This window comes from Electrophorus electricus, chromosome 4, assembly GCF_041902795.1.
Source record: "Electrophorus electricus isolate QZ-2024a chromosome 4, ASM4190279v1, whole genome shotgun sequence".
Classification (NCBI taxonomy): domain Eukaryota; kingdom Metazoa; phylum Chordata; class Actinopteri; order Gymnotiformes; family Gymnotidae; genus Electrophorus; species Electrophorus electricus.
This window is the reverse complement of record NC_137500.1, coordinates 31778183-31801500: the sequence shown is the minus strand read 5'-3', so window position 1 is coordinate 31801500 and position 23318 is coordinate 31778183. Positions and strand designations below refer to the sequence as shown.

At 45.7% G+C, this 23318-nt stretch overlaps 1 protein-coding gene across 3 annotated transcripts in view; it reads left to right on the top strand.

Moving 5' to 3' along the window:
• The first annotated feature begins 5646 nt into the window (after positions 1-5646).
• Positions 5647-23318, top strand: part of cwc22 (CWC22 spliceosome associated protein) — a 35616-nt gene continuing 17944 nt past the window's right edge. Inside the window, exons 1-13 of one of the 3 annotated variants that reach the window (XM_035522605.2) lie at positions 5647-5729; positions 9403-9502; positions 14146-14339; positions 14593-14648; positions 14800-14880; positions 14986-15258; positions 15736-15864; positions 16432-16600; positions 17887-17940; positions 18184-18319; positions 19470-19676; positions 20758-20820; positions 21089-21190. In XM_035522605.2, coding sequence (XP_035378498.1) covers positions 5670-5729; positions 9403-9502; positions 14146-14339; positions 14593-14648; positions 14800-14880; positions 14986-15258; positions 15736-15864; positions 16432-16600; positions 17887-17940; positions 18184-18319; positions 19470-19676; positions 20758-20820; positions 21089-21190 — 1624 coding nt within the window. In that variant the 5' untranslated portion in view covers positions 5647-5669. Of the gene's footprint in view, positions 5744-5787; positions 6195-9402; positions 9503-14145; positions 14340-14592; positions 14649-14799; positions 14881-14985; positions 15259-15735; positions 15865-16431; positions 16601-17886; positions 17941-18183; positions 18320-19469; positions 19677-20757; positions 20821-21088; positions 21191-23318 lie in introns of those variants that run through there. The other 2 variants (XM_081713310.1, XM_081713309.1) reach the window with 2 other exon arrangements.

The window sequence follows — 23318 nt, the reverse complement described above, 5'->3', positions numbered from 1 at the left end:
ACTGGATCTGTCGTGGTGCATGCTGGACCGTACTGGGTCTGTTGTGGTGCATGCTGGATCTTTCGGTCGAGAGAACAGTCCATTAGACTTTATGTCACAGCCCCACAGCTGCAGAACAGAACGGTGACATTCATTAGTGCTCTGACCTTTCTTCCACGTTCTCCTTACTCAGGGCCTGAAAGGACATTTATCATACTCTCAGCCCTTTCTAAGTATATGTGTGTGTGTGTGTGTGTGTGTGTGTGTGTGTGTGTTTGCAGGATGATAGTGTATGTTAGTCATTATCTACTTATAGTAGATGTATACATCTTTCGTATATCTTAAATTCCCAGAACAAATACAGAACAGAACAAATAACTGCATAAATATTGATTTTTTTTGTATTACAGAATTCTTTTAATTATTATAGAAGCTAAATTAGACAAAATCCAGTGAGGAGTATGACAGTGAGACAGGCAACGCAGCTCAGCTCTGTAGTTACTTTCCTCAGAGTCCGCTACAGACCTGCCTGACCTGCCTGCATTCATACTCTTTCTTCTGCAGTGCTTTTATGACTCAACGAGAGTGGAAAAGATGGTTTAGAAATGACAAGACCAGCTCACATGGCCTAATAAACATGATCAGAGTCACTTCACGTGACTTGTGTATGACTTTAAAATTACAACTATCTTTCAGAGCTTGCAAATGTATTGACGTGAATTATTCTTCTCTTGTGAAATGTACATGAACTTTCAGAAATTAATTTCGCTATAGAGCTTTTGATTATTACTGCCTGGTAAGTCTGTCTGTCTGTCTGTCTTTCTGTCTGTCTTTCTTTCTTAAATTAAGTTGATATATTTTTAGATCTTTTCTATTTAAGACTGCTAGAGGATGTTCTTTCTGTTGACCAGTAGATGGCAGTATTGTCTTATGAATATTCTTGGTACGCTATCGCACATTCTGGTCCGAGTTATCTGCGGGAGATTCCAAATGGTGTAATGATTTCATCGCGATGTTTTAGCGAGTATACCCTTCAAATCCGTTTCTACATTTTCTACACCTACGTTTTACACCGGGATTCCGTGTTTTTTGTGTATCCATCTTTCTGAACGTTGTCTGTGTAGTATTTTAGTTGTTCTCAATTGCTTTGGTACATTTTTAGATCTTGTACATTTCTGTTACCCCCCCCCCCCCCCCGCCCTTTTTTTTGGTAAATGGCCCCTGAACTGATTCATTTCTCTCAGATAACTCTTGACTTCCACTTAAGAAGGGCACTGTGTAGATCAACCAGTTCTTTAAAACAGCTCAGAAGTGCATCTCATGATGCTTCGATCAGCAAGCACACACAGAGCACAACACTCTTTCACAACTTGCTGTCAGTGAAAGAACATCAAAGACATAAACAGAGTCAACAGCTAGATAGATGTAAAGACAATAGTTGTGGACAATGTTCTCAGTTGAGGTTTCACAGCGTCTGGGGCTGGTAGATCGACACAGCTGAACTCTGGGAGAATGACTGTGTCCTGAACCGATCAAATGTGTTATAAAGACAAGACAGGATGCCAGCAGTAGGTACTGTGCAATGTGCACCCTTCATATTACAATATTCCACTTACATTGTACAGTGTACATGAAATAACTTTATACAGATGCATACTGTACTATGTATGTATACTATGTATACTATGTATAACTATACTGTAACACACAAACATCTTTTTTTTGTTGTTGTTTTTTTCCCTCCACCTCGTGTTTTGCATTATTGTATTTTCACCACGTAGGCCTGTGTGGCTTCCTTCAGTGGTACCAGAGTGCCCCTTTCCACACAACAGCAGGACGTCACGGTCATAGCAAATACTGCTTTTAGACTGATGGGGATACAGAGTGCCATTATAGAAGACTGACCAGTCTGTTAGCAACTCAGCAGGGTGCTGACAAGACAGATGAGCGTGAAACAGCTGCACTGTCTGAAAGGAGAGAGGGAAAGGGCCACAGTATCAGTACGTACAGGTGAAAGGTCGAATATTGCACCTGTACTCTACAGTAAACAGTACAACAGAGTATAGTGGTATTCCATACAGGACGTGTATCTAGCAGTGTCTTAGTTCAATATTATATTGGACTCTAACCTAATGTACTGGCTAAGATGCATTCTGTGAGCAGATGACGAAACACTTTTATATGTCACTCTGGATAAAAGTGTCTACAGAATGCTGTAAATGTAATCTGTATACATTTGCTATGGCTTTAGAAAAGACCATGTTAAATGTGTACATTTGATTCAAAATTAAAATACATGCAAGTCATAAAACTCATTTTGTACCTTCTGGGAAATAACAATTAATGGAGCCATAAGCAAGTGATAGGAATGGCATCAGGCGCAGAGCACCGTGGATGTGTCAGGTCAGCAGGGAGGCAACGTCATTGTGCTGCTGTTTCAGAGCATGCTGCGCTAACACAGGTTCCCGTGATAGAGCCAGACAACATACGGGACCTCCTCCTCTTCTCGGGATCTCGTCTGGCTCCAGATGATCTACCAGTGAATGTGGTCGTTTGGGACGATGCGAGGGTCCTTCGTTCCGCCAGCATCACCTCGGATGACCCCGTCGTCTGCCGTGGGCGCGCCGTGTGAGGACGTCGCCATGGACGCCTGCGGAGTACAGACGAGATGGTCCAAAAATACACTGCCTGGCCAAAAAAAAAGTTCACATACACTAATATTTTGTTGGACCGCCTTTTAGCTTTGATTACAGCACACATTAGTTGTGGCATCGTTTCCACAAGCTACTGCAATGTCACATTTATTTCTGGCCAGAGTTGCACTAATTTTTCCCCCAAGATCTTGTATTGATGATGGGAGATTTGGACCACTGCGCAAAGTCTTCTCTAGCACATCCCAAAGATTCTAAATAGGGTTCAAGTCTGGACTCTGTGGTGGCCAATCCATGCGTGAAAATGATGTCTCATGCTCCCTGAACCACTCTTTCACAATTTGAGCCCAATGAATCCTGCCATTGTCATCTTGGAATATAGCTGTGCCATCAGGGAAGAAAAAATCCATTGATGGAATAACCTGGTTGTTCAGTATATTCAGGTAGTCAGCTGACCTCATTCTTTGGGCACATAAGGTTGCTGAACCTAGACCTGACCAACTGCAGCAAACCCCAGATCATAGCACTGCCCCCACAGGCTTGTACGGTAGGTACTAGACATGATGGGTGCATCACTTCAGCCGCCTCTCTTCCTACCCTGATGCGCCCATCACTCTGGAACAGTGTAAATCTGGACTCATCAGACCACATGACCTTCTTCCATTGGTCCAGAGTCCAATCTTTATGCTCCCTATCAAATTGAAGCTGTTTTTGCCCATTAGCCTCACTGACAAGTGGTTTTCTTAAGGCTACACAGCTGTTTAGTCCCAATCCCTTGAGTTCCCTTTGCACTGTGCATGTGGAAATGCTCTTACTTTCACTATTAAACATATTCCTGAGTTCTACTGTTGTTTTTCTGTGATTTGATTTCACCACACATTTAAGTGATTGCCGATCACGATCATTCAAGATTTTTTCCCGATCACGTTCCTTCCTCAAAGATGATGTTTCCCCACTGTCCTTCCACTTTTTAATAATGCGTTGGATAGTTCTTAACCGGATTTTAGTAGTTTCAGCAATCTCCTTAGATGTTTTCTCTGCTTGATGCATGCCAATAATTTGACCCTTCTGAAACAGATTAACATCTTTTCCACGACCACAGGATGTGTCTTCAGCATGGTTGTTTAACAAACGAGAAGCTACTCACTGCATCAGTTAGGGTTAAATAACTTAAATGTCAGCTGAAACATAATCACCCATGCAGTAATTATCCAATGGGAGGCTCTTACCTCTTTGCTTAGTTAAGTCAGGTGGTGACTTTTTTGGTCAGGCAGTGTATAGCGCCACACTGCACTGCGTCGTCTGTTGTGATGTGGGTGAGAATGTTGGGTCTAACAGACAGGCCCATCAGGTGGTGCACAAAGACTCCACTGGAATGTCTTCCTAAGCTGCTTCTGACGTTTGCATTTCTAATTTGTTTTTTTATTTTGTGCCATGGAGTTCAGTAAAGCAGCCATGTCTTTCCATGTATCTGTGACACGGTCTGTCAACAAATAACACAAATAACTGAACACATACATGTGAATGTCTATGTGTGAGTGTACTTTTGAAACTGATACATGACACATAGGAAACGTGCAGTCTTGAGCATTGTCAGTCATTACCATCAAAACCTGAGCCATCCCAAAACACTTAGAGCACCCTGTCACACTGACAACATGGGTTAGCATTTCATAAACAGTGACACTCAGAAGGCATTGACATGCTCATTGACATATTTACTTTTGAGACATAAACTAAAGATTTTTGCAAGTAATTGTGTACAAACTGTTGTGAGAAATACTCTTATTGGGGAGATTGCAACCCCCCCCCCCATGGTTCACGAACCATATGAACGTGGTTCATATGAATTATGGCATTTTTGATGAGTAATTGCTTTTGCCGCCTTTAAATCTTTTTGTTAATCAAAGGGAATAATAAATAGATATAAATGGCCTACATACAATAAGTAACACAATAAATAAAATTATAACTAAAGGCTAAACAAAGGAAACAAATTAGCTGAATTTACACAATGAGCCTTCCATGCCTACATTAAAATATTCCAGCCTAGTGCTGAAAGATTCATAGTCGTGGACTACTAAAAATGATAAAGCGGTTAACTTTTTTATATAGCTAAAGCATGTGCAGAGTCGTTAGCAGACTGGTGCGTCACTGGGGCCATATAACCTCCACATCGGATCCATCCGCCTATACCAAAGAACATAATCTTTCCCCGAGCCATCGGGCTCCCCCACCTTTTATTCTGTTACTTTAAGGACATTAAAGTATTTTTTAGGACTGTTGTGGTTATTTAGTTCAAAATGATGGAGATGTTTTCATTATACTGCTACTACCTATTTAACGTTTATTCAATTTGTATATCGCTTATAACACACATCAGCACGCGGTTTTACAGAAATCATCTATCCAGGCGTATAATGAGCAAGCCACGGCTACAATGGCAAGAGTTCTCACAGTTATATAGCCTATCATTTGGAGCCTTGAATTATCTGTTGCGATTACATTTACCTGACGCTTTTATCCAAAGCGATTTACAATTAGGATTGAACACAGTTTGAGTAATTGAGGGTTAAGGGCCTTGCTCAGGGGCCCAACAGTGGCAACTTGGCAGTGGTGGGGCTTGAACCAGCAACCTTCTGATTACTGGTCAAGTACCAAATCTTGATTTGTAATCTTCTGGATAGGACCAAAAGATGCCCTTTAATTTGGGCTACGATTATAAAACATATTTTCTAACTAAATTATACGCTTTTGATGTATTTCCCTCCGTCCCAGTCACCAATATTTAGCTCACGGGCAATTCAGCGGGCTTTTCGGAGGCTCCGTCGTGATGGTGCCGTGAGTTCCATGTGAGGAGAGAGCGAAGCGGATCCTGTGTCCAACAGACTGATTACGCTTGTGAAAACGTGAGAGCAGGAGACGTGGAAGCAATACAGAAGTGTGTGTGTGTGTGTGTGTGTGTGTGTGTGTCGGTCGGTCGTTCCGTCCGTAACGCGCGGGTACCCGTAGTAGTGCTTACGGAAGAAGACGGGAAACATGGCGGCGCAATCCAGCAAATCTGAAAGCGCGGTGTTGACTTCGCCTTCAAAGGACGAGGTATAGCGGCCATAGTGCGTGAATTATATACAACGTACGTTTAGTCGAACCGTTTGCTGCGGTATGAACACGTTTGTTAGAGCGGAAACGTTTCTAATTTGGCGGTACGGGTCGTCACAAAACTCGTGCACTCCCTCGTGCACATGGACTCGAGCGCGGTAACGTTCCTTCGGCCGCTCGCGCTTGTCGGTTAACTTGTCAGATCGCTCGGTGAGATTTAACGTGAATAACTTAATTCGTAGATGAGCGTCATGTTAACCGCTACATTTTAGTAATTAAACGTGTCTTGCTACTTAGATGTCTGCTTGTTAGCCAGTTATGTTGTTAGCCTTTTAGCTAGCGAGATGGAGCAAAGCTAAATGGTATTAGCTAGCTAAGCTAGCTGCTAACTATTTCAGACCTAGCGCACAAGATACGGCACTCGAGATAAGACCCGACCAAAAGGTGACGTTCTCTTCAATGTATGTGAGTGTCTAAGTGAGTTTGTTCCAAAATACCCTACACGTCAAATGTCAGGTTGACCTGGTCATGATTTAGCCGGTGACATTGTAGCATAGTTTAGCTCGCTAGCTGGCTCGTCTTTGTAACGTTCGTCTAACGTTAGTTACCCAAGGAACAAGCATCTTGAACCCTTCTAGTTATCCACATGTACACGTGACATTTATGCAGATCATTATTTGATGCTTGTGTAATGCATTGTTTTATTTTGATTTTTTAAAATAATTATCATCGAAATTAATTGTTATTCGCCGCCACTGCCACAGGATGTCTAATCGAGAGCCTTGATTTTAACTAGTTTCGTTGTTACTTTTCTGTGTTCAACGTGATTACGCAATTCACTGCGAGCGAGCCACCCTCTTCAGATTTGCTCAAACAGAAACCGTTTGTCTTCTTATGCTCTTAATATGCACTTAAATTACAGCCACCCAGGTCTCGGTGAAAGCTGACAGGTGGTGAATTGTGTGTATTTGTTAGGTAGGATAGCTAGCTAGTTAGTCAGATGGTTTTGTGGTGCCCCTAGTCAATTTAGTAACTAAAATGACTGACCGGATTTACGGTAAAGCTTCAAGGCAATAAAGAAGAGTTTGACCTCGTGCAAGGAAATTGGCTGTCCGATATGATCACATGCACGCATAACACACTTAGACGTGGTATACATATCCAAGCTACATTTAAGAAGGTTGCTATTCTGCATAATTATGGGAAATTAGCTCATTATTGGTTATTACAGTGTGTAGTTCACATCACGTCTTCAAAATGGTTATGGCTTTCTCTTCTGGCTAAATTTACAAGTGTTCTTGCTGGAATAAATAATCCAGGTATGTTTTTTTAGCTGCTGTGACTAGCATCACACTGCAAAACATTTGTGATGTAAGATACAAGTTTGAGAGTTTGCAGTAGAAGACTGAACAATGATGTCATAATAGCAGTTTTTTTAAAAAGATTGCTTCCAGGGAAAGTTTTCACAAAAGTCATAATTTTGACTTTTGACTAATTTTGACTAAAACACTTATAATTTTGTATCCCCCTTTATGGTGACTTTAAAGCCCATGATTGATGGATTGTGATGAATCTCCCTCTACAGTGGAGATCTGACTTGTAATGACCCACATATATCCTAGTTTTCTACAAATTGTAAATAGAAAAAAAATCGCTTTTTTCCTTGCTAGTCTAGAGCCACAGTTTCTTTCCCAGAGGTGTTGGCCCTCATTAACAGGCACCTCACACTTTAGCCTAGTTTTAGCTTGTTCCTGGTGCCTCCTTATTGCATCACACAGGACCGTTGCTTTGCACCCTTCAAATATACTCATCTATAGCATCCAGGTTTGTGTATGTATCAATACAAATGCCCATCTTATAGATGAATAAACATACCACTATCATGTCTCTCCAGACATTGATCTGATGTGCTTAGTTAACGTTCCTTCTGTCATATCTCTGTTCTTTTGTACCTGTGTTTCTGGTTTGTACAAATAATATTTGTGTTCTCTGTATATCTATAAATAGTCCGGCATGTCAGTTTGTTTGGTATGACCAAGGCAAAATAAACTGATTCTGATATATGCTGGAGTGTGTGTGTGTGTGTGTGTGTGTGTGTGTGTGTGTGTGTGTGTGTGTGTGTGTGTGTGTGTGTGTGTGTGTGTGTGTGTGTGTGAGAGAGATTTGCCTAAAACCTACACCTGCAACTCTCATATGATTGCCACAAATCTTGGCTAGCACTGCTAATTCATACAGGAGGGTGTCCAAGCACTGCTTCTACACCTCCACACTGACGTGCAGTTCCACATGGGGCTGAAATGAGTGAAATCACTGCAGAGCGACTGGGTCTGAGCAGCTCAGCTGTGAAGCCGTGTCCAAAATCACTTTCCCAACAGTGCTAAAATGCCTCTTCCAGCTCAGAGCCATTGCATATATTCACCCCTCAAGTCAGCAAGCTCATTGTCAAACTCCATAACCTAGAAGTGTCAGGGTGTTCTGCTCCTTTCTGAGAGTTTTCATTTGCATTTGGACATCCAGTCAAAAATGATTCGGCTTGGACGTGAGCAATCCTCCCACAAGAGCAGCGGCGAGGCCGACACCAGCTGGAGGGTGCGGCAGAGCGGGCTGATACTGCCAGGTGCAGCCTTCATGCTTGTTCTTGGGCTCTAAAGTGCTTACCTGCCTCTTAGTCCTGCTCTTTGTGCCTTTTTTTAGTGTTGACCAGGCTATGTGGCTATTAATAATTCTCATCCTGGATGTTAAGCTCCCAGCCACCTTTTCACTGTTCTCGCAGAGGAGATGAGGTAGCTTCCCCTTATCAGCCTGTCTGCTGAACTGCTGAATAACACAAGAGTCGGGGGTGGGGGAGCGCCGTTCCCCCCAGCTTGCAGAAATGCCCGAGACTTTGCTTCAGCCGTCACTGATGAGTAGAAGTGGATGCTGTTCATGAAGGCTTTTCTGTTTTGCAGAGAAAAGCAAATCCATTGCTGTTCTGCTCCTTGCACACACACCTCCACCACCCCCTTGTTCTGTTCTTTGGACTCACCACTGCACACTCTCCCACTGCCCCTCACAGCTGTTCTGTTCCTTAACACCCCCCCCCCCCCGTTCTCTTCTTGGCCACCCGGCTGCCCCCCATCTCTATTGGAGCCTGGTCCGCCTACAAGTCCAGAGGCCGTGCCGATGCATTAGTATCTGCGTCTGCTGCCTGCGGAACCCCAGCCAAACGGCAGATTGAGTTTTGATGGAAATGGAGTGTGAGCAGGCACTTTTGGCATCCCTGTAGAAATCAGACTGGACCTTTTTCTTCGCTGGTGCGACTGGGACTGAGTTCGGTGCTGCCCGCCTCTGGGCTGGGGCCAGATTGACTGTGCCTCATTCTGCCTGTAATTACGGTTCAGTTTCAATCAGCAGAACAGCTCCCCTTCTGCCCCCGACCCCTACGGCAATAGACGGAGTGTTTTCCTCGAGACCCATTACCGGCTCACTCTCACTCCCCTCCAGAGCCTGCGGCCTGCCATGCTGTCCTGTATTCGTCACGCTCAGCTGCCTGCTGTAGTTTTCCTGCTATGCCTATACAGGACACACACAGCTCCTAACAGATAACAGTGTGTTTTCTCTCTCTCTTTGTTCCTCACTCCTCTCTCTCTTGCTGTCTCTCTCTATTTTTTTTGTCTCTCTCCTTCATTCCCAGGACTCCAGACCAGGTGGGATGCGTCGTCCTGAGACCAGCAGAGTGTCCGGCTCCTCAGAGGAAGTAGAGCAGGGAGAACAGGAGCAGAGCGGGACAGCGGGTAAGACACACTTGTTCTCCACAAGCCACAGTTTTACGTCTCTCGGATTGCTCGACACTCTCTGACAGGGTTAATTTAATCTGTGTCTGGGGGTATTGTTGCCATTTCTGGTTTCCATAGCAAATCCTTCCAGTGGCCAACCAGTGTGAGCCGATCTTGATTTTGCTGAACCCAGAGCAGCTGGTGCTGTCCTGGACTGGTAGTGCGTGTCTCTACCTCATGCTGGGTCCAGTATGTGTGCAGGGTGTTTAATACATACACTCACCCCTTACCATTACCTGGCTGGCTTGGAGCTGGGATGGAACCAAAACGTTGGCCAGCTCACAGGCCTTGGGGGTCGGGTTTAGGAACCAAAGCGTTTGTTGCCTTGTGTTGGTGCAGTTGCGGGTAAATCATGCTTTTAATCACAGGGCCGTGGCTCCGAATCTCTGCGTGGGGGAACGTAGAAGGAAGCGTTTTGCTGTCCTCACATCAGAGCTATTTCTAACACACCCACATTTGTTTTGTCTTTTGTGCTGGACCGCCTAGCTGGACAGCTTAGAATGTGCGTTTTCACCCAGCGCATGACCAAGTCCCGTTGTTGAGACACACACACAGGCGAGGAGTCTGTCACACTTCAATCTGGCTAATGTTGGCCAGCAACCAGTGAACAATAACGGTGACATGCAGTGTTGTCCGTGCAACTGCTGCTTTTTGCAAATTGGTGCACCTCCGTGTCATTTTGGGATGGCGGCAGTGACTAGGTGTATTTTTGCTAAAGTCTTGTCCTTTCACGTACGTCTGTGCTTGAGGTTTCTTAATTGAGACATTATTGAAATGGCTCAAATGAAAGGGTGTGAGGATGTGCATGAATGCGTATGCAGCTAAATAATTAATGACCAGATTTGTCTCACCTGGTATGTATGTATGTTTGCTCTGCACTTGCCTTGCTAAGTTGCTGTCACAGCTCAGTCAAGCTAACATCATCTCACAAGCAGCCAGGGATTCCAGAGATGTTCGGTGATTTTGTGTGTGCTGCGTTCCTTTTGCGAGCTGGAAGGCATTTTCAATTGCTGACCAACTCCTTCCCTTTGTTGAAAAGCGCGTGGTGTCAGCATGGCTGTGTGGTAGCTAGCTGTCTCGCTGCGCTAGCAGCTCACACAAAGAAGTTGGCACTGAGTAGTTGGCAAAAGGTCATGAATGCCTTTTCTTGCCTGCTAATTGATCCTTGTTGCCTCATTCAGCTTGTAATTAGCTAAGTAGTTATACAGGTGGATTATTCCACAGTTATTATTTTTATTTACATTAACTGGTGGCTTTAATGGCTGTTAACTGTAGCTGTAACTAACACTTAAAGTACCAAGATGAGCGGATAAGCTTGGCAGACCGCAGGCCTCTGGGAAACAAAGCATTTGTCTTAGCATGACTTTCTTTGAAGATCTCTATGTTTCGCGTCATACTGGTGATGCGTCGTGTGGAAGATGCTCCGCTGTTCTGATAAATCAGTGCCAAGTTCTATTATTTGTGATCTGGCTCTGAAACCATTCCTGTCATCTAGACCACGTGTACATTGAGAGATACAGAACCCTAATGCATCAGTCCTGTTTTCCTGTTGAAGTTTTAAGTGTGATGGGATACAATTTAGCTGAGTGTAATGGTCATTCAGATGACCTTTGACCTCTACCCCATTGCAGGTGCAGTTATTGTGACCCTGAAGCCTCTAGTTTAACCTCCAGCACTCCGATTGGACAGCAGAGCCAGTCTGGTTCACGTGCGTTTGTTTGAGTGCTTTTTCAAGTATTTGATCATTTGTGTGTATTTAAGTCTGAATGTGCTCACGTTTATGCTGATCCTGAATTGGGAGGTTTGGCTGAAAAGGATGATGCAGTCAGTAAAATGAACTGGTAACGCAACAATTCCCAGTCAATAAGTATCAAATGCCCCCTGGTGGCAGGTTGCGAGCAACCTGCAATACTTTCTGAGTGTGTGGAAGTATTACTAAAGGTGGAGAATGCTAGTCACTTTAGCTCCTGTTCATGTCGGTGGGATTTGCTGAGCTCGGTCACCCCTGTTTTTCCTTAATGAGGATATACTTTCTGGAACATTTTTAGTCACGGTCTATGCCACATGAGTGTATGTGATAGAAATGTTAAGAAATGTCAGCGCTGATTGGCTGATGGTACCACAGAGAGTCTTTGCTGATTGGCTGATGGTACTATGCAGACTCTACTGCTCATGCATAAATACAATTTAGTTTAGGAGACAGGGGAAAAAAACTGTGTCCCCAAAGACATAAAACTACCAGGAAAAAGATTACGATAATAAAACCAACCAACAGAGACTAAACATTATTGGGGAATTGATTGTTTAGAGAAAGCTGCTGCTTTTGAATGATGGTCTGGAGAAGTAACATAATTGTATTTGCGCTAGTTGACCACTAGGGCTAGTTGGGTCCAGCTGACCCACCAAGCGCAGCGCTGAGGACAGTGGAGCGTCTGACTACTGCGTGTCCCCCACTCTCCGTCAAGGAATCATACTCAGTTGTTAATCAGACTGATCGCACTTCCACTACTGCCTCCAGCCTCTGGGGGGCAGTGCTGCTTTCATAACCAGTCGTGGGCTTTGCTCCATTTTGTAGGTCCATGAATCTGTTCTTGGTCTGGTCTGGTCTGGTCGTCGTGAAGAGCCTGCATCCCCCCCTGAACCCTCGCATGTTCTTACGTGCTCCGCCAGCTGGCCGAGACCATCTGCCCACGGCCAGCCTGCCTGTTATTACACTCCTGTCTGCACGCATGTGTCTGTGTGAGTGCGTGCTTATGTGTATGTGTGCATGCGTATGTCCGTGTGTGTGTGTGTGTGTGTGTGTGTCTTGGTGCTGTGGTGCTCAGACTGTGTTTTGGAGCTGTTGATTTATGATGTGTGAATTTGTTTGCACAGACACTTCTGGTTATCACTCCAAATGAAATGGTAATTGCGGTGCATTTATACTCACTGTCTTTCACAAAATGCTAATGCTGAAAAAATGAAAACAGCCATTTTATTCTAATGGCAGTGTTGAGAACTTTGCCTCTGTTAAAATGACCATTTGTGAAAACCCCTTCTGTTGTAATGGAAGTATTTGGAATGCCAACTGGCTTTAGCTGTGAGAGATGCCATCACAGCCAAAGATTTGAGTAAGGCAGGGAATTATGGGTCCTGGCTCCCTTTTTTGGGGACTAATTGCATGGGTAATGCCGCTGCACGGCCCGCTGACTCTCTCAGTTCATTATTGTGGCCCACGTGCAGGCGGTTGTTGTCCCTTCGCAAATCAGAGGTTCCTGCGAGCTGACCTATGTCCGTTTGGGTGGAGGGGTCATGTCTGTCTTCAGCGCTGTGACCATAACCAACCCAAATCTGCTTCCACACTGCTGTGTGTCAGAATGTTTATCTTCTGCTGCATGTTCTAGAAATGCGGTTCATCACAGTTCGTTTAGCAATTTTTATATCTCTAGTGGGTTTTGTGAAAACATATGGCTGCATACAGATAGATTTAAATAAGGAAAATGAATTGCGGGACAGAAGTGCTTTCGAGGTTGTTGTCAGCGTAGTTTGGATGTCTCCCGGTGGGCGTGCCGTGCCTTCTGTCCTCAGAACTGATTTGCTATCTTGATCCGGAGCGTCTGCTGCTGGACCTCCAGCACAAGTACTGCCCAGGTGGCCCAGCACAGCAGGGCCCGTGACTTCACTTTTAAGGTGGTCCTAACCGCAACCTTATGAAATGTCTTGCTGCTAGACAGCTTGCTACATTACATTAAATTGAATGTGCAATTTGGTTGGTATAGTCAATTTATCCCCATAAGCCCCGTCTACCATGGGCGTTATTCCGTCGTGGTTTTGTTTTTTTGTTTGTTTGTTGTTTTTTTGGGTTTTGTGTGTGTGTTGTGTTCCTTGCAGAGACTACCCGGCAGTTATTGCTTGGTGGAATGGCAGGTGTGCTATAAGTCTTCAGTCGAACATCAAATAACTTTTGTTCGTTATTGTGAATTTACTTCTGCATACTGCAGTGAGGTGCAGCCTCCATGCATCAAGCTCTGGCTAATTGGTGTATGCAGATTTGTGGCATAACCCATATGTTTAGAACCCATCTCTGCATGTTAATCTACCTCAGACACAGTCAGTGTGGGAGCCCTTCTTGCTAGCTCACATCAGTAAACGGTATGAGTAGCATCTATCAGAGAGCGTAAAAGAAAGCAACTGCTAGCTTATCTGTCAGTTGTCTGTGTTTTTTGTGTCTATTGATCGTTTGTTTGTTTCGGAGAAGATTTCTTGTGCCCCATAGTCCCACCTCTCGTGTGGTTTTCCACGGTGTGCACAGATGAGTGGTGTTCTTTACTGTTAAGTTGTTTACAAAGCAAGTGTGAGGTGGCTGGTTAGTTTAACGCTGATTCTCCGCTCTCAAACACTCTAGCTGTTCCCTCGGAGTTTACCAATTTTATGCTAAATAAACCCAAACAAACAAGTTTGGCTTTAACAAACGACATTTCTTTCCTCTTTTGGATGTGTACCTTTTTGATTCCTTCTGTATTCATCATAGCCTGTGCCGGTGCGTTTCGATTTTTCACCTGCTCCCTCTGTACCTCACTCATTCTTTCTTTTTCTTTCTTTCTTTGATTTTTGTGTTCCAGAGGGGGAGTGCAGCGGCGGGGGCGGGGCGGCTGATGGGGCTGGTTCTGGAGGGGGCAGCCCAGCACAGCCTGGCCCGAGACACGGATCTGGATCCAGTGCCCCCCGGGACCTCAGCGACTCCGACAGCAGCAGTGAGGAAGACAGCGATGACGGCGCAGCATGCAGGATGAAGAGCAGAGTCGCACACATCAGGGTCTGGAGCGCCTCCATGAGCAGACAGACAGCTTTTCTTTAGTTTTTTCTCCCCCTACTGATATGCCTGTCTAGTACTAACATAAACACAAGCGTTTGTGTGCTGCCAGCTACAGTGAGTTTGAGGACGTGATGTCGTCAGTGTTGCAGGGACTGACCTGTTTCTGGCACGCCATCCTCAGCACCTTTGTGCATTTTGATTTCAGTTGCTGCTGTTGAGACATTGCTGATGTGCTTTGTCTTTTCGCTTCCAGCGCGGTTCCCAGGACGACGGCGGCAGGGCCAGACGGCGGAGTCCCTCTACAGACAGGTTGGCACCGACTGCACCTTGGACCTCTTTCTCGCTGTGTTGATCTCTCTCTCTCTCACTCTGTTGATCTCTTGCTGCTGTTCGTTCTCTCTCTCTCTCTCTCTCTCTCTCTCTCTCTCTCTTTTTGTCTCTCACTTTTTGTCTCTCTCAGGGAGGAGAGTGGAGGAAGGTCACACTCTCGCTCGCGCTCCAGGTCCCGGTCACCCCGCAATAGGTCGGACTGGCAACGCAGGTAGTGAGGAGTGTCCTGAAATAACACACCACAGTTTTATTTGAAGCTTTCTTGCTTGTTTTATTGCTATTGTAATCTCTCTCCCTTTTTTGGCTCCTCCTACAGGTCCCGAGAACGAGATATGGAGCGCGCCGAACGCCGTTCCAGCAGAGACCGGGACCGCAACAGAGGGGAGCGCAGGTCCAGCCGGGGCCGGGATTGGGATCGGCGGAGAGGGCGGTCCGCCTCCCCGTTGCGGCCTGAGAGGCCCCTAACCGACGAGCCGCCCGTCAAGAAGAAGAAGGAGGAGCTGGACCCCATCCTGACCCGCACGGGTGGAGCCTACATCCCCCCCGCCAGGCTGCGGATGATGCAGGCCCAAATCAGTGACAAGAGCAGGTCAGGGGGTTGGGGGCATCAGCCAGGCGATAATGCAGTGGGTGGGGCAGGTTGTAGAAGTGCAGTAAAGAGACTTGAGTAGTAACTGAGAGTGCGCGCGTGCCTTGGAATACACAGAGAGTGTGTGCATGTTACTAAGCTTGACACATTAACCTGTAACATTTCCAATTCTTAAAAAAATAAATAAATAAATTTAAGGATTTAGATTTGAAAGGTGGGAAATGGAGCACCTCCAAACATCACCTAAAAACTCATCGTTATTATCTGTGCGTTTAGATTCACCTCACGGTGATTACTGAGGAGAGATTTAGTTTAGGCAATATTCCAGGTCTTCCAACTGAAAATTTATTTGAGTCTGACGACTCATTCCCTCATAACAGTTTAATATATTTTTTAATAATGACCATAGAGTTATATGTTTTAAGTCAGCTTGCTCGCTCCACGTTTTCAGCTCCGATTTTCCTTTTCTCTTTATAGTTTGGCATTTCAGAGAATGAGCTGGGAGGCCCTAAAGAAGTCTATCAATGGTCTCGTCAACAAGGTGAACGTCTCCAACATCGGAAACATCATACAGGAGCTTCTGCAGGAGAACATTGTGAGGGGCAGGTAAGGCACGCAATCCCCCACACGCCAGCAGGGAGGCAACGTCTTTGTGAAGGTCGCAGAACACGCACCACATTGAATGTGCGCTGACGGACGGAGGAGTCCGCCACAAACACACTCCATCCTCACAGTGCTAACAAGACATAATTGTCTTTTATAAAATAATCAACTGGTAGTGTTTAGGTTGTTGTGATTTAATTTTCATGGTCTCACTCTAGTACTTTAACTTGACACATTGAACATTTCTAATGCAGTGATTCATGTAAATGAAAATAGTCTATGCATGTAGGTAATCGTGTAATTTATCTGTATCCAAATAAAGCTGCATATTTTTGGGCTAAAGAGCCAGCAAATCTTGATCTTTGTGAAGTGGAGGATGCTGTTGGCTGGGCATCGTGCGTTTCCCAGGGCAGCCAGTGGTGATAGTCTGCCATGTGTGTCCCATGTGTGTTTCAGGGGCCTGCTGGCCCAGTCTCTGCTCCAGTGGTGATGGTGTGTGTGTGTGTGTGTGTGTGTGTGTGTGTGTGTGTGTGTGTGTGTGTGTGTGTGTGTGTCCTGTGTGTGTCTCAGGGGCCTGCTGGCCCGGTCTCTGCTCCAGGCCCAGAGTGCCTCTCCCATCTTCACCCACGTCTACGCTGCCCTGGTGGCCATCATCAACTCCAAGTTCCCTCAGATTGGAGAACTCATCCTGAAGAGGCTCATCCTCAACTTCCGCAAGGGCTACCGCAGGAACGACAAGGTGAGAGGTCACAACATGGCAGCTTGCTCTGACTGCTCCTGCACTGCGCACTGCCTTTTTACGCTATCCACAAAAGAGGAAAGATTAAAGGAAAACTCTTTACTGATTTAACGTGCCATGCCTTAATGTCCTAAATTAAATCTGAAATATTAATGCTCTATGTGGATGTTTTTAACACGGCACAGGACACTCAAACTGTGTGTCAGAACCTCTTTTGAGTTCGTAGATTTAAGTTGTCAGGAGCTTTGATGATGTCCAGCACATTCAGGGTTAAACACCTTATTCTCTTCTCTGATGTGCTGAAGGCGCTTCTGCTGTTGACATTCACTTCTGTATCATTTCTGTAAAAAGATGGCTTATCCTTTCTTTAAGCGTGGAGAGCATCAGTTAGCACTGGAGCAGAGGTGGCGGGGTGGACGCAGGCGCTGGAGGTGGCGGGGTGGACGCAGGCGCTGGAGGTGGTGGGGTGGACGCAGGTGGCGGGGTGGACGCAGGCGCTGGAGGTGGCGGGGTGGACGCAGGCGCTGGAGGTGGCGTGGTGGACGCAGGCGCTGGAGGTGGCGTGGTGGACGCAGGAGCTGGAGGTGGCGGGGTGGACGCAGGCGCTGGAGGTGGCGGGGTGGACGCAGGAGCTGGAGGTGGAGGGGTGGACGCAGGAGCTGGAGGTGGCGGGGTGGACGCAGGCGCTGGAGGTGGCGGGGTGGACGCAGGAGCTGGAGGTGGAGGGGTGGACGCAGGCGCTGGAGGTGGCGGGGTGGACGCAGGCGCTGGAGGTGGAGGGGTGGACGCAGGCGCTGGAGGTGGCGGGGTGGACGCAGGCGCTGGAGGTGGAGGGGTGGACGCAGGAGCTGGAGGTGGCGGGGTGGACGCAGGCGCTGGAGGTGGCGGGGTGGACGCAGGCGCTGGAGGTGGCGGGGTGGACGCAGGCGCTGGAGGTGGCGGGGTGGACGCAGGCGCTGGAGGTGGAGGGGTGGACGCAGGCGCTGGAGGTGGCGGGGTGGACGCAGGCGCTGGAGGTGGCGGGGTGGACGCAGGAGCTGGAGGTGGCGGGGTGGACGCAGGCGCTGGAGGTGGCGGGGTGGACGCAGGCGCTGGAGGTGGCGGGGTGGACGCAGGCGCTGGAGGTGGCGGGGTGGACGCAGGAGCTGGAGGTGGAGGGGTGGACGCAGGAGCTGGAGGTGGCGGGGTGGACGCAGGCGCTGGAGGGGGTGGCGGCAGAACAAAACGTCTCTCGTGCTCTCCTTCTATGAAACATTTTTCACATTCTCCTTTTTTTTGTGTTTTAGCAACAGTGCCTCACGGCCTCCAAGTTCGTGGCCCATCTCATCAACCAGAATGTGGTAGGAGTTACAAACAGAACTCAAACACGAATAATCAGTTGACCGTGGTTTATAGCTCTAGACGTTTCTTTAATGTGGGGAGATATTTCAGGCATATCTGAGGTTTGAACTTATACCACAACAGGTTTAATATTGTAATAGAGACCACAACTTTTAGTGAGACAAGTCAAAACTGTGTCTTGATCCGTCACATTCTGGCGTTGTTATTTTTGTGTGTGTGTTTGTGTGTGTGTGCGCGCAAAGGCTCATGAAGTTCTGTGTTTGGAGATGCTGACTTTGTTGTTGGAACGACCCACTGATGATAGTGTTGAGGTGGCCATCAGCTTCTTAAAGGAGTGTGGCCTCAAGCTCACTGAGGTCTCCCCCCGTGGCATCAATGGTACGTGCCAGCCATCCTTGTTTTTTTTGTTTTTTTTATCATTTAAATATCATTGTCTAGCTATCAATTTATCCTCTGAAGAAAGTATTTTGCCTTGATACAGAAATTCTTAGGAGACCTCCTCAACAGGTGTAATGAAAGTGATGCTATTCTTTACGTCTGAACAAGACAGTATTACCTTTTCATTGGGTTTTCTTTATGAGAACAAGTCGTGCGGCACGTTTGAGAGTAGAAGAACCATCGTGTGACTCACTTTCATGTTTCTAGTAACAGAACTCAGGGGAATCCCAGCCGGTTTTATTCCATGGAGTAGCCTCGGTCTGTTGTCTGGATGTGTCTGCTGCGAGCTGTATTATGACTTTGACACCTGGGTTTTCAGACATTCTGTTGCCTTGAGTTGCCCTTTGTTACCCTTGACGCTGTTTGCTTTAGTTTCGTCTCTTCTCTTGGGTTTGTGTGTGTTTTACAATGCACTGTAGCATAACTGGGGATGGATTTTTGCTTTAAATTGGATTAACTGGAGTTTTACTGTTTTCCTGACAGAGATCTGATGCACCCTCTCTACTCTTTGTGTGTGTGAGATATAGATAGTAATGTTATCACTAGTGAGTGAGGAGTACATTGTTACGAATTTATCCACATAAATGAAAAGTGTATAATGCATAATAACCATAGTGTGTGTGTATGTGTGTGTGTGTGTGTGTGTGTGTGTGTGTGTGTGTGTGTGTGTGTGTATGTGTGTGTGTTGTCTGCTGGTTTTATGCGGTAGGAGGGCATGGCCATCATAGCCCGCTGTCTCCATATTATGCTGACATGCACACACTGCTTATCTGTTCATTTGTAAGGAGGATTAACATTTTGCTTAAGAAAGGAGCTGTTTTTTAATTTATTTTGATGATCTCTGCTGTGTACCCATGGCATTGATGAGGCTGGACTGGTGTTGTAATTTTTATTTTATAATGCAACTCATAGCTGAATAAATCAAAAGTAACTGAGGGCACACAGCAAACTAGGCTGGTGGTCTTTCTGTCTTTTTCTTTCCTTCAATCCTGATGGAGGGGAGGTCAGGGGGCCAAAGTTTGAGTCATAGTTTACTACTGTGATCACTATTTATGTATGATTTTATAATTGCACATTTTTGTTTTTTTAGCCATCTTTGAACGGCTGAGGAATATTCTCCATGAATCCGAGATCGACAAGCGCGTGCAGTACATGATCGAGGTGATGTTCGCCATCAGGAAGGACGGCTTCAAAGATCACCCCGTTGTCCCGGAGGGCCTAGACTTGGTGGAGGATGAGGACCAGTTCACTCACATGCTCCCCCTAGAGGACGAATACAACCTGGAGGATGTGCTGAGTAAGGATGCCCGTGCTCCATGTCCCCTCGCCTGGCACTGAGGTGCCGGCTGGTCCCGCAGGGACGCTGACTTCCCTCAACCTGACCGCTGAGTCGCGTGTTTTAGCTGAAAAATCAGCAAACCGTGCTGATCTGGCACAGCTCTTCAAAACCAGGTTGAAGCGGATGGCAATAGCTCGACTCGGGCCGTGTTTGCCTTTCCCAAATCTTGAAAATCTCATGCATTGTTTTTAGCATGTGCCGATGTAGTGTGCAGATGTGTGCTGAGCAGAGCAGCCAGGTTCCTTTAGGTCCGGGTCAGGTGCCGAAGTGAGTGGCCGTGCCTCAATTATTTACACATATATGCGTTCTGATCTTGCTGAGCGCATCGAATATTGAATGATGAATTATGATGGGTTATATTATCTGATGATTTCCTTGCTCAAACGTATCTAATTAATTTCCTAATTTAACGAGCAGGATGAATAACTGATGGTATGTCAGAGCAGCACAATTACTTGGAGTTGTGTAGCCGGGCAGGCTGGGACGCTCGGAGCTGGTATGTTTGCGTGCTCTTCTGCCTGTTTGCCAGCATTCTCCCATTAAAGGCCTGGCAGTGGTCACCGGTGCGTGACTTCTCTCTGTCTAGCCTGAGGGTCGTCGGTGTGTGACCTCTCTCAGTCTAGCCTGCAGGACAGGTTTTCAGGCACAGTGCAGAATCTCAGTTCTTTGCGTAATTGGAAGGACGTTTACTCTGACATTTAAGCCTTTGTTCCTTTCTTTTTGTTCAGTGTCCGTGTAATTTAAAAATCTATTTATTTATTTGGATGAGGAGGGATTTGGAGACAATCGACTTTAACGGAAAGGCTGAACATACAGGCCTTCAGTGCCTGAGAACCAATAAGAATAGCCAGTGTCTCATTAAGTCTCTTTTAGGAATTAGGCCCAATACTCAATGAGTTTTTTTCATTGCTAATTTCATCTGATTCCATCTAGCTTGCAAGAGACTTCACTGCTGTAAAATGTGTAATTGCAAATGAATTTTTGTGATTAAAACAGAAACAGTTGGTTTTATTTATCAATTGAAGTATTTTTTTAACAGATGTCTTCAAGATGGATACTGATTTCTTGGAGAACGAAGAGAAATACAAATCGATTAGAAAGGGTAAGTCAGCGTGGGTGACGGGTGACTTTTCAGAGACTCTTTTAAAGAGATTTCCTTACACTTTGCTTGGTTAGTCCCTATGTAGTTGGCCTTAAACGTGTCAAAAGTAAATATACAACCTCAGTTCTGCAGTGGGATCAAATGTCAATCGTAAATGTCCAACTTTAGTTGTGTAGTGGGGAATGGTGAAACTTTGTTGGACTGTGGCGGGAAATGGAGGGAATAAGGGATTCATTTGTCCGCCTGACCTTCCGACTCACCTTCACAGAGATCCTGGACGAGGGAAGCAGTGACTCTGGTGATGATGCAGAAGGGAGTGATGAGGAAGAGGAGGATGAAGATAACGAGGAAGATGGCGAAGCCGGAGAAGGTATTTGTTGGCCTCATGTGGGTAGTTTAGCGTTTCCTTCCTGATGTTGACGTGTGGTTGATCTCTCCAAGTTAGTTGGTTTATCATGAGGGCTGCGGAAATCAACTTTTATTTTTAGTTATAAACAGCAGTACAGCTGGATCAGTGAGGAAAGAAAATCATGGTTTTTCAATTTAGGAAAATGGTCCTTAATTATAGTTCTCAGTGCCTACACTCCCTGAAGTGTTGCGAGAGACTTAGTTGATTTGTAACAGTGGAGAGGAAGATTTAACAAGTATGGGTTTCCAAAATTGGCAACCTAGAGTAGTCATCTGTGAATGTAAGTGCATTGGGACTATGTTAGAGATTCATAACGAGGGAGCACACTTTAATAATCCAGTGTGCGTGTCGCCCCCTGGGGGCCTGGAGCTTGTGCAGGACCTGAATCAGGACCTGTGCAGAGGCCCAGCAGGAATTGCACCTGTCTGGCCTCATTGTGCCTTGCAATGATGAGTCTTGTAACTGGGAGTGCATGGCAGTTTGGATATTGCAGCCTGGTGCTCTTTTAATAATCCACTCTCGATGCTCATTGGATATGAGGTGCACAAGGTGGACAAGCCTAGTCCTACGAAGCTTAAAATGGCACAAGAATAAACCATGTTTTCAAAGTCAGACATATAAGGTGCTCCTCTCGATAACCTACTGAAATTTGGTGAAATTCTATGTGAAACTATTGCATGATGGTCTAATAGTAAGAAATTAATATAAAAGACAAAATATTTGGAAATGAATTGCAGCAGTCTTAGGGCCGTGTTAATAAGTAAGGGGTGCCTCGCCTCTGTAGTCGGGAAGTGGGTGTGATCCACATTGTTTTTGTAGGCAGATCTTGGAGCTCTCATGAGAAACGAACCTAAAAAGCACTTCACTGGGGTTACAGTAAGGTGGAACCATGGAGGAATCTGAAGGTCATTAAGAGCATCTCGAAATCGATTCATGAAGATGTAGTGAATGTTGAGAACAGGTGAAGCATGCTCTCTTGTTCTCGGGCGTGTCAACATTTTCACTGCAGCTGTTTACACGGTGTAAGCTGGAGATGGAGGTCTCTAGTAGGTTAGAAATGAATGTTTATCACTATCTATGCTATAGAGGGAATGTCAGGGACCTTGGAGGGGGTAGTATGCGATTTTGCAAACTACTTATGAGGTTCTTAATGTCAAAAGTAAAAGTTTTTTAAAAAGTTTTTAGGCCTAACAGATGGGGACTCTGGGTGCACTAGTGCAACATTTCTCAGGTTGCCATTGCCAGTAACTAGGAAATCGATCATGACCCATCCAGGATTTCCAACCTCTAGATACTTGATCAAGGAGTTGACATAGACATATACACATATGCAAACGCAAGGGAATGTATTTATTACTTATCCTGGCTAATGGGAGCTTGTATATATTAAATAGTGTTGGACCAAGTGTCAAACTCTGAGGGACATAGGAAAGAGCATCATGCTTGGATGAGTGAGTTCCAGGCACTACATATTGCCCACAGTATTAATGGCTACTCGGAACCAATTTAACACAGGCAGATAGGCCAACCCCGTTTTGTAGCTGATGAAGACATATCTTGTGTTCCTAGATCCATCCTAGAAAAGCTTCAAATTCAGTTGGTAATTTAAGAGGGAGACTGATCTTGTCTAGACAAGAAATTTAAAGTTCATATAAGTTATTGATGATTAATAGCTTAACATGGCACAAGATTAAACTACATTTTCTTTTTTAAGACAGACATATCAGGTGTCCCTCTCGATAACCTACTGAAATTTGAAATGCTGTAGACCATAAACTATAGAGGTATCGCACATCTCAGCCACTGGGAAGGTCTGTGCAGGTAACGGAAAGGGGGATTTTGTCCGATTATCAAGCCCAAGATTCCCGTTGAGCAATGAGGGTTCTGTCCTAGTTATGGAATGGCTGTGGTGGACCACCTCTCTATCACTCTCAGATAGCTGAGTGGGCATGAGATTGCACCAGTCCTGTGTACATGTGTTTTGTGGATCTGTAGAAGACGTACGACCACGTGTCCAGAGATGTTCTGTGGGACGAGCTCTGGCAGCTTGGCGTCGGGGCCGCTAATGCGGGTCGTTTTCAAGAACCGT